Here is an 11,269-nt window from a genome sequence, read left to right as displayed (position 1 = left end):
ATGGATGTGAGGCAGCGCTTTTGAATGGGACCTCAGCTGGACTCCCATCCATGGCAGCTGCCCACTACTTTACGCAACTCAGAATTAATCACAGGGATCCGTGGCCTGAGAGGATGGGAGTGAGCTTGGCTTCTTTTCAGAAGCGACACTGCCACTGAAGAGCGTCTGGGGACCCAGTGGCAGGGACTGGTGGCCTGGCTGGGCCAGGCTGATAAGCACCCTTCCAAGCTCCTTGGGAGCAGAGCTTTTGCCACTTCTTTAAGTGTTGCATCTTAAAGCGCCACCTGAATAAAATATGACCTGCTGTGCTCCAGAGGTAGAATAATAATAATAATAATAATAATAATAATAATAATAATAATGGTTATAAAACAAATTATAAAACCACAGTAAAATATGAGCGTCAGCTTCTTAGCTTTAGAGTAAGAAAACCAACCATATAAGCATTGCCATTCCTCAGCCGAGTTGTATCCAAGGCATTGCAATGAGTGGTACAGCATAGTTAAAAAGGTATTTGGGAAGAGAGTAAAGCCAATGAACTGTCTGAGCAGAAAGCACAAAGTCTATCAGGAACCTGTCATGGAGAAAGTGTAGGATTGGGTTGCCAGCATCCAGTTCTGTCCAGCACTGCCTCACAAACTTGCCGCTGTCTCTGGTGCAAGGCAGGGAGAAGCTGCCATTGCATTTAGGTAGCTGTGTGTTAACTGGCTTTAAAGGGCTTTTACAAATACTTGTGGCATGGAGGCCTTTTTTTACATCCCACATTAGAAAAGAAGTGTGCTCTTCTGGTGGCACTGAGGAGGCCACGATTGTTACATTTGGGGGGAACCATGTGCCAAGAGTTGGGCAGAGCGTTACGCTTTATGCTGTATGTTTTTCTTCTTCTTCCAAAGATGTACTCCTTGCTGTCTGCCTAATTGTCACGTTTCTCTGCCTGGCTGGGACAAAAAGAGCAACCCAGAGCCTTGGAACAAGCTGTGACCCAACGACCAGTACAAGGTATGGTAGGAAATACTTAACTAGGGTTATGATGCTGGTTATCCTATAGGCCAGGGATGGGGAGCCTGGTGTCCAGCAGAGATTGTTGGGACTCCAACTCCCATCAGCCCCATCCCTGAAATCTACGGAAGATGGGCTAATAATAATAATAATAATAATAATAATAATAATAATAATAGCCATTTGGTGGGAAGAATAATACGGTAAGCTTCAGCTTTGGAAGGCCTGGTGTGTGTGATCACAGCATGTGACAGAGAGTTGTTAGGCAGGTTAGGCTTAGGCTAGGGGTAGGGGCAGGGGCAGGGGCAGGGTTAGGGGTAGGAGTAGGGTAGGGGTAGGGGTAGGGTTGAGTTGGGGTAGTGTTAGGGTTAGGGTTCCCTTCTTGTCAGGGAACTCTGGGAAATGTAGCTCGGGTTAAGGGTTAGCATTAGAGTTAGAGTTAGCGTCAGGGGTAGGGGTAGGGTTCCCTTATTTTCAGGGAACTCTGGGAATTGTAGCTCTAGTTAAAGGTTAAGGGTTAGCGTCAGGGGTAGGGGTAGAGTTCCCTTTTTGCCAGGGAACTCTGGGAACTGTAGCTCTTGGAGGGGAACAGGGGGTCTCCTAACAACTCTCTGCACCCTTTTCAAACTATAGCTCCCAGATTCTTTGGGGAAAGAAGCCATGAGTGTTTAAAGCAGCTTCATAGCACATGAAATGGTGTGGATGTGGCCCTGGCCTCCATCACCCCACTGCCCCTTATTCTTCAGGAATCGAAAAGATTTCCCCATGCAAATCTCTCGGAAACAATGTATTTCATCCGGAAAACTATTTAATAAAGATTACTTTTTATTAAAACCTTTGAATGTGTTTGAATGCCTCTTAAAATACCTGTGCAGACCACTTTCTCAGGCAGGTTTGTCAGCAGCGCTGTGTTTCTGCCAGCACCTCCATAATTTTGCTAGCCCCCGCTGCCAAAAGAGACCCAGCGATGAGGCTTGTAGCAGCCGTCCCCAACTTGGTGCCTTCCAGATGTTGTTGGCCCAACTCCCATCATCTCGGACTGTTGGCTATGCTGATGGGAGTTGGATTCCAACAGCATCTGCATTGCTATCCTGTGCAAACGAACCTGTTTGCCTGGGATTTTTGGGTGGGCAGGAAGGTGAAGGGGATTTTTTTGCTGCTGCTGCAGATGAAAGTCCAGGTGGTTCATGGAGCATGCTCTGCTTTTATCTGTTTTGTATGAGCAATGTTGGATCGGTTTTATTATGGTATATTATGCACATAATTAACCAGTGCAGCAACCTGAAAGCACACATTATACTCTGTATGAACATTCTAGGTTGGTCTTAATAAATTACATTTCCTTCTGGCCTTGTGAGTTTTGTTCTCATGGGCTGAAACATGCAGTTCTTTCCCTGAGTTGCAAATCAGGAAAATCCAAGTTTGCATCTTGCCTCTGCTCTGCCACGTGGACTAAACTTCTCCATCTGCAAAATGAATATTTTTATACTGACACCTCTGTAAACAATGCAACAGATTGTGTATGTGAAACCCTTTGAACAGTTAAAAAAGTGCTATGTAAATATTAGAAGTTTTTATAGTTTTGGTCTGAAAAAAGAGTCCTGGAAAACTTGAAAGCTCGTTTGCTATTTTGCCAGATTTTCACAGGTCCTCAGGTCCTGGAAGCAGGGAACTTTCCTCTTATGCTCTACACAGGACTAGGCACACAGAAGCTGCTTAATATATAATAAAGATCATTCTACCGTGGCTTCCTATTTTCACTAGAATGGCAAGATAAAAATTATCTAACAAATAATAATAATAAATCCATATACAGTAAATACAGCCATGCTAATTTTGCAGGTTGCTTTGCTTCCCCTGCCATTTATAAATATTTTTAATTGATCTATTGAGATTAAAAAGAAATAACAAACAAAAGGGTTATCCAGAGGAAAGAAAATGGTAATATTTGTTACATCACATCACAATACGTTATTCTTGCGTTTCTAATGGCTTCCTGCCACCCCATCATGCACCTGCCATTTAGTCTATCTAGCGTACTATTTATTTCCGTTTTCTTTTGTTAATTTTCATCAATATTATATTCTCTTATAATTATCCATCATACCACAGAAGTCATTCAAGGCCTGCCACTGACGTCATGTACAAAAAATACCTTATGGATTACTGTAATAACATGGCGTCACTGCCATTTATAAATAAATGTGTGTGTGTATATAATTTACATGATTTACATTTCACCCTTCCAGAGGGAATTCAGGGTGGAAGACATGGCAAAGAGAGGGCATTAAAAACAGTTCAAGACATTCTCCACCAGCGACCTCAAGTCTGCCAGGAACGATGCTTCCTCCTTTCTGCCACCAAAAGCCTGAGTAAACAGGAATGTTTCAAAATTCCTCCTGAAAGTCAGCAGTCAGGGAGGCAGATGGAGCTCACTAGGCAGGGCATTGCGCAAACACCCCGTCGCGGGTCACCAACAAAAGGGCAGCGCCAGGCGGTGCCACCACCACCAAGGCCTCGCCGGCTGTCTGCGGGGTCTGAGAGGGGGTGGCCCAAACCGGCAGGCAGGCAGGCAGGCAAGCTGCCCCAGGAGGCGTCACGATCCCGCCACAGCCCGCCAGGGGCTGCTGCGCTCCTCAGGCATTTCTGAGTCGGGCGCAGCCGGGCAAGAGCGGGTTAACTGAAAGCGCAGCTGGGCGGGGGAGGGCGAGATTTGGGGGGGCGGAGCCTGCGAAGAGGCCAGGCTTGGCTTCGTCCAATGGGAGGCGAGGAGGCGATGGCCAGAGCAGGCAGGGCGCGCGCGCAACCGGCGGGGATCGATGCGCTCCCGTCTGCGGCGCGCGCAAATGGCCCGGGAGGGGGGCCGCCGCCTCTGCCCGGTCGGGTCTCCGCCCGAGGCGCCGCCGTAGCTGCCGGCTTCGCGCGGGGGCCGCCTGCCCAGCGCCGAGGCTCCTCGGGAGAGAGCGCGCGGGGGTGAAGCCGGAGGCGGATTCCGGCCCCGGTGACGTCAGGCGCGCACGTGGGACCGGGACCCGGGGGGGGGGCGGATCTCGCTCGGCTTCGTCGCGCGCTCGCCCGGGCGGCAGCAGCAGCAGCGGCAGCAAGAGCGGGAGGAGTGCGCGCTGGGCCCGGGCGCCATGGCGCAGCCCCTGCAGAAGTGCCGCGCGGAGTGGCAAGCCCTGGAGGAGGAATTCCAGCAGCTCCAGGTAAGGCGGGCGCGCTTGGGCTCCGGGCGAACCCGCCGTCGCCGCGTTCTTTGGGGGAAGGGGTGGCCCTTCGCGGGGGCTGTTCCTCCCGCTGCTCTTTTGCGGCGATCTCCGCTGCTGCGTAATCCAGACGGGGCGGAATCCCCGGGGAAGCCTCGCCGAGGAGTTGGGAGCCCCTCCTCCGGTGCGGCGGCAGAAGGGGCGCCGTCTCCGCCCCTGCGTAACCGGGCGCCATCGGGGCCGGGCGAGGGCGCCGCAGTCCCCCGGTGCAACGCAAAGGCAAGCCAATGCCGGGCGGCGGAAGGGAACCGGGTTCGGCGACAGGACCCCCAGGCGCGCCTGCTGTGCTGTCGTTCCAATAGGCTCCTTCTGCGCTGTCTGGGTGCAGAGGTCTTTCGTAGGATTTCCTTGCTGCTTGAGGGATGCGCTTCTTTCGCTTGCTGGGGGATCCCGCGGGGTTCCGGGGTCCCCCCTGGGAAGGGCGCCCTTTGCAATGCCAGCCCCCCTCCCGGCGGGGTTCTCGGGGCCAGATCGGCGGGGAGGGGTCGCTGGTGGCTGCGGGAAAGCGAGCGGTGCTTTCGGGTTGCGCGCTTTAAGCAAAGCAAACTGGCGGGGGCGGAGGAGCAAGAAGTTAGGGGTCCAGGGCTGGTGCTGGTGGCCTGGAGCAGCTGCGGTCGGAAAGGGGCCTTGGCGTCCCAGAATCCTTTCCAATGTCGTAGCTTTGCGGGGAATCCCAGGGTGGTCGCCCCAGCACCTTCGGGGACCTTGCAAAGGAATGGGAGGGAGGGGGTAACTCCGCCTGCCCACCTCTGCTAATGCATCTCAGGGCTCCCTTCATAAACTGCAATACTTCCTTTCTGGCGGCACCGCCTTGCTCTTCTGCGATGCTCTGTTTTGTTTTGTTTTTTTCCCTTAGGGAGCTCCAAGAGAAAGAGAATGGCATTTTTGCACGGGGGAGAGGAAGAAGCCTTTCCATTGCCATTCCTCCCCGCCCCCTGGAGATTTCACACATCATTGGTACAGCCACCACTTCCAAGTCAGGGGAAGAAGTAATTTCCCCCCTAGGAAAATGGGCCATAGGGATAGACCATCTTCCCTGCATGCAGAAGGCCCCAATTTCAGCCCATTTTTGGGAATGTCCCCTGCCCGAGTCCCTGGAGAGTTGCTGCCAGTCAGTGTTGGTGCAACTGAAGGCAACTTCAGGTGTACTTGGGATCTTGTTGCCATTTAGGGGCAGGCAAACTGGAGCAGGTTCAGAGGAGAGCAGCAAAGATGGTCATTGACCTGTAAAGCAGCTGCTGTGAGGGCAGGTAAAGGGACCCCTGACCATTAAGTCGTGGCCGACTCTGGGGTGGTGGTGCTCATCTCGCTTTATTGGCCAAGAGAGCCAGCGTTTGTCCACAGACAGCTTCCAGGTCGTGTGGCCAGCATGACTAAGCTGCTTCTAGCGAACTAGAGCAGCGCACGGAAACACTGTTTACCTTTCCGCCAGAGCGGTACCTATTTATCTACTTGCACTTTGACGTGCTTTCGAACTGCTAGGTGGACAGGAGCAGGGACTGAGCAACCGGAGCTCACCCTGTCGCGGGGAATTGAACCGCCAACCTTCTGATTGGCAACCCTAGGCTCAGTGGTTTAGACCACAGCGCCACCCATGTCCTGTGAGGGCAGGCAAAACCAGCCAAAGGTGTGTAGCCCAGAGAAGAGATGACTGAAGGGCGGAGGAGGGGCTATCAGATCCACAGACAAGAAGGCAAAGTCTCGTTCTCTGTTGCCCCAGAGGACAGAATTGGATCTAATAGGCAGAAGTTACAAGAGGGAACATTTTGTTTGAACATTGTGAGAAACATCTTGAGAGTGAGAGCAGTTCATCAAGGACATGGGTAGGCAAACTAAGGCCCAGGGGCTGGATCTGGCCCATTCGCCTTCTAAATCCGGCCCATGGACGGTCTGGGAATCAGTGTGTTTTTACATGAGTAGAATGTGTGCTTTTATTTAAAACGCATCTCTGGGTTATTTGTGGGGCATAGGAATTCGTTCATTTCCCCCCTTAAAATTTAGTCCAGCCCCCCACAAGGTCGGAGGGACAGTGGACCTGCCCCCTGCTGAAAAAGTTTGCTGGCCCCTGATCAAGGAGGCATTGTTCCTTAAAGGAGGGTGGGGCTCCCTGGGGCTGAAGGGTCTTCAGGCAGAGGCTGGCCAGGCCCCAGTTGGAGACACTTTAGCTCCTTCATTGCCTGCATTGGGCAGGAGGTAGACTAGAGGGGTCACAGCGGTTATGCTCTTGAGCAGCAACAGAGACAGATTTAAACAGCCATTATTCATGGCGACAGTTTCTGGAACTGTCAGTGGTATGTGATGCTTCGCCATCTAATTTTATTCTACACAATTGCTTTAAAGCTGCAGATTCAGTTTTACGTTATTATTATTTTTAATCGCTTTAACTTCCTTGCACCTCTTTCTCTCTCTTTAAATGAATGTTTTCTCTTTTTTTCTTTGCAAATCGCTTAGAGGACTTGAATCGAGTAAGGTATATAATATTTGTTGGGTGGATAAATAAAATACGAAGAAGGGGCTGCTCCAAGGTTTTTGCAGTCTAAAATTCAAGTGCAGGGAGCAGAGACTGAAGAGTAAATGGGGGAAAGATTCTTTATTTCAGAGGTCTGTATTTATGCTTAGTTTCAAGAAGGGACAGAGCCTCTTTCCCTGCGTCCGCCTGTCTCTCCAAGGAGGTGGAGATGGGGCAGGTCCACCCTCCTAAGGACAAGGAATTGGCTTGTATCTGAGGGAGAAAGAGGAGCCGTCCCATATCCTCCTCCTGTGTCCTTTCTGCAAGGCTTCCTTTAGGTCAGTGGTGGGGGGCTGATGTCACTGGACTTCGACTCCCATCTTCCCTTGCCACTGACCACGCTGGCTGGGACTGGTGGGAATTGGAGGGTGCCAGAGTTGTGCAGGTTGTTCTAGCCAATGCTTTGGGCGGTGAGAGAGGGAGGGGCTTGGCAATGGGGGCAGGAGGAGAGGCTGGTTTGCTGCGAGGCTGCAGTTGCCAGTGCCAACAGCAGATTATGCACCTGCTCTCCTATGTGGGTGGTGGTGAAACAGCCCACAATTGCTCTCCCTCTTTTCTTTCTCTGTAGTCTATCTCATAGCATAGAAAAGATTCAATTGGTCTACAAATGTCTTAACCTAAAGCTTTTCTATTAGTGTAGAAAGCCCTTTCAGGACCCATGACTGAGTTGCTTCCTGACCTCTAGGGCGTCTCGCCAGTGCCATCACTGTACACCAAAAGGGCTTTAAAAATTAGAAGCAAAAGCCATAACTTATGTTTGGGTTAAACCGGGATCTGAAATAGTGGTCAAACGACTCCCAACAGGTATATTCCAGGGCCGGGTAACTATCTGGTGACAGAACCCACAAAACAGTATGATCCAAAACTGTTCCCCAAGGCAGCTGCCAGCGAAAGAATAATAGCAGTGAACCCTGTTCAGTGGACGCTCAGGTTGCGAACGTGATCCTTGTGGGATGTACGTTTGCAACCCGCAGCAGCGCGTCTGCGCACGCATGGGTTGCGATTTAGCGCTTCTGTGCATGTTCAACCGCCGAAACCTGGACGTAACCCGTTCTGGTACTTCTGGGTTTTGGTGGGTGTGTAACCCGAAAAAATGCAACCTGAAGCGGCTGTAACCTGAGGTATGACTGTACTGCACAAGGACGTGCTGGAAAACGATAGACAGTAAAACCCAGCTGGTGGTTTGATTCAGCAGGTGCTGAGAAACTGCCTTGAAAACCACGTAAACATCTGGGAGAAGAAAAAGACCTGACATCAAAAGTGAAGCTGAGTGGGTGCCAGGCAGGTCCCCTGGGAAGGGAGCAGGTGCCACCACAGAAAAGGCTTAGTGCTTTTGCCTGCTTTGCTTCACTTGGTAGGGATACCCTAAGAGGGGCGGGGGAGCCTGCCTTCTAACAGCTCTGCCTCGCTCAATATTCCTCTTTACCAGGTTTGGAGAATATTGCTTATTGCAATAGCAACAAGCCCCAAACTCACATTCCTTCTTCTTGGGCCAGAGGCAAACGCGAGTGGAGCAACGAATGTAAATGTTACCTTTATATCTACAACCTCTGCTACCTTGTGGGATGCCTTTGGGAGAAGCCAAGGCGAAGGAGTAAACCCTACACAAATCTGGAGTGGAGGGATGGCACTCCTTCCAGCAACTCCTGGTGCCAAACATATTACCCTGCTTTTCTTTGGACCACATCCGTGAGGCTGAGGAGGGGGCCTTGTTGTCTAGACAGCCCCCTGCCCAGGCTTGTGCCCCGGAGAAGTCATTTTGGTGCTGCTATCACAGCTGTTTGGCTTCACCCCTGGAGGTGCGCTTCATTGCCTCTCGAGTCAGACAGATGCCAACAACAACGTCATAGATTTATCACGATTCCAGTCGGGCAAGAGCATTTGAGGAGGCTGGGAAGGAGGGCTGTACCTTGCAGAGAGTCCCACAGGCAAGGGAGAGGAACCTGTAGGACCTCACTGACATGTTGAGGGCAGCCCAGTTGAGCTCCCACTGAAGATGTGATTGGCACAGGGTGAGGTGATCCAGTAACAGATTTCCTTACTTATTAACCTTTGCAAAATAACCATTTGCAGGATGTTGGAAGAGTAGGCCAAGACCCTCCAGAATGGAGCTGTTGGTGGAACCTGAGAGGGCGTTCTGTTTGTCAAAGCCAACAGCCTATCAGATACCTAGTGTTAAGTGCAAATAAATAAATTACAGACGTTTGGGAAACCTGTAGTGGTTGGCATGACAAACACCGCTGTGGCATCCCTGTCCAGTTTTTGAATACTTTGGTTTGATTGTAAGCCAATTGTAGACCTTCAGTTGCTGGACTATCAGCTCCCCTTTCCCCTGACCTGCAGTTTCAAACCAACATTAGTGATACTCCAGGTTTGCAAGGCTGTCATAGGGACTGAGGGCAGGGGTGGCCAAGGTGGTGCCCTCCGTATGCTTTTCATAGAATCATAGAATCATAGAGTTGGAAGAGACCACAAGGGCCATCGAGTCCAACCCCCTGCCAAGCAGGAAACACCATCAGAGCACTCCTGACATATGGTTGTCAAGCCTCTGCTTAAAGACCTCCAAAGAGGGAGACTCCACCACACTCCTTGGCAGCAAATTCCACTGTCGGGAAGTTCTTCCTAATGTTTAGGTGGAATCTTCTTTCTTGTAGTTTGGATCCATTGCTCCGTGTCCGCTTCTCTGGAGCAGCAGAAAACAACCTTTCTCCCTCCTCTATGTGACATCCTTTTATATATTTGAACATGGCTATCATATCACCCCTTAACCTCCTCTTCTCCAGGCTAAACATGCCCAGCTCCCTTAGCCGTTCCTCATAAGGCATCGTTTCCAGGCCTTTGACCATTTTGGTTGCCCTCCTCTGGACACGTTCCAGTTTGTCAGTGTCCTTCTTGAACTGTGGCGCCCAGAACTGGACACAGTACTCCAGGTGAGGTCTGACCAGAGCAGAATACAGTGGCACTATTACTTCCCTTGATCTAGATGCTATACTCCTATTGATGCAGCCCAGAATTGCATTGGCTTTTTTAGCTGCCGCGTCACACTGTTGGCTCATGACCTCTCATCTCCCACCAGCTGTAATCAGCACAGTCAATAGACAGGGCCCAGGGGTGATGGAGTTCCAGCAACCTCCAGAAGGCTACAAGCCCCCATTCTTGGCTTGTGTGGTTTGAAGCACATAATCATAAGGACTAGGAACACAAGAAGAGCCTGCTGGGTCAGCCCAATGACTCATCTAGCTCAGCTTCCTTACCTCACAGTGGCCAACCAAAGGCCTGTGGGAAACCAGCCAGGAGGACCAGAGTGGAACAGCAGCTCTGCCCCCGCTTGTGATCCAGCAGTTGGTGCTGAGAGGCTGTACTGCCTGTGATGGTGTAGCTAGGACATAGCTATTGCGGCAAGAAGCTGTTGATAGGCCTATCCTCTATAAATGTGTCTAGTCTGCTTTTAAAGCCACCCAAGTTGGTGGCCAGGGACGTGGGTGGCGCTGTGGGTTAAACCACAGAGCCTAGGACTTGCCGATCAGAAGGTCGGCGGTTCGAATCCCTGCCACGGGGTGAGCTCCCGTTGCTCGTTCCCAGCTCCTGCCAACCTAGCAGTTCGAAAGCACATCAAAGTGCAAGTAGATAAATAGGTACCGCTCTGGCGGGAAGGTAAACGGTGTTTCCGTGCGCTGCTCTGGTTCGCCAGAAGTGGCTTAGTCCTGCTGGCCACATAACCCGGAAGCTGTACGCCGGCTCCCTCGGCCAGTAAAGCGAGATGAGAGCCGCAACCCCAGAATCGGCCACAACTGGACCTAATGGTCAGGGGTCCCTTTACCTTTACCTTTAAGTTGGTGGCCATCCCTGCCTTTTGTGGAAGTGAATTCCATCATTTCACTAAGCACCACATTATGAAGTCCTTTCATTCATCTCTCCCTGCATCTTGGGTGTCCCAGATAAGAACTGGTTGGATTCTATGGCTTTACATCCTTCTGCAAAATCGCAGCACATGTACTCATGCCCATTATGGTTCCAAGCAGGGCACATGATGTATCCCATGACTCTTAGCTGCACTGGAGCTGTTTTGCCTCTGCCTGCATCGGAAGATGCTTGTTTTTCAAAACAGCTCCGGGACCCAGGAGAGCAGAGCCACACAGTTAGGCACCTTAAACATTAGCAGGCTCCTGGCAAAGCTGCTCAGCTGCTGTTGCCCTTTGCCTTTGCCAGTTATTTCTCTTGTGGATCAATTTCTGCCGCGTGCCCCACCTCCATCTGACAGGGAACTTTCTTTTGAGGCCACTGATCACGTTTCTTCTGCCTCTGCTTTCCCTGCCAAGGTTTTGTGCTTGTGAAGTGAAACCCACTCAGGTGATTTTGTGTGTGAGTCACAGGGTGCCCCTCTTTGCGGGTGTGTTGTTGTTGAGCTCTGCGCCCCTTACGCCGCGGTAAGTAGAAGCAACATAAATTGTTGAAAAATCAAAGCAAATCCATGTCATTGTGTTTTATACAAATT

The 11,269-nt window shown here is 51.1% G+C and overlaps 1 protein-coding gene and 1 long non-coding RNA gene across 2 annotated transcripts in view; both read left to right on the top strand.

Annotated features, from left to right (window-relative positions):
- Positions 1-1,315: 1,315 nt before the first annotated feature.
- On the top strand, positions 1,316-1,841 carry LOC128404498 (uncharacterized). Its single transcript, XR_008328113.1, has 2 exons — positions 1,316-1,412; positions 1,527-1,841. It is a non-coding gene; the product is annotated as an uncharacterized LOC128404498 (long non-coding RNA).
- A 2,228-nt stretch (positions 1,842-4,069) lies between these two features.
- Positions 4,070-11,269, top strand: part of TMEM120B (transmembrane protein 120B) — a 28,654-nt gene continuing 21,454 nt past the window's right edge. The window contains exon 1 of the mRNA XM_053370211.1: positions 4,070-4,205. Coding sequence (XP_053226186.1) covers positions 4,137-4,205 — 69 coding nt within the window. The 5' untranslated portion in view covers positions 4,070-4,136. The remainder of the gene's footprint in view (positions 4,206-11,269) is intronic.

The sequence above is a fragment of the Podarcis raffonei genome, chromosome 16 (genome assembly GCF_027172205.1).
Source record: "Podarcis raffonei isolate rPodRaf1 chromosome 16, rPodRaf1.pri, whole genome shotgun sequence".
Classification (NCBI taxonomy): Eukaryota; Metazoa; Chordata; class Lepidosauria; order Squamata; family Lacertidae; genus Podarcis; species Podarcis raffonei.
The sequence above is the reverse complement of the archived record's forward strand: the minus strand, read 5'-3'. Positions and strand labels throughout refer to the sequence as shown.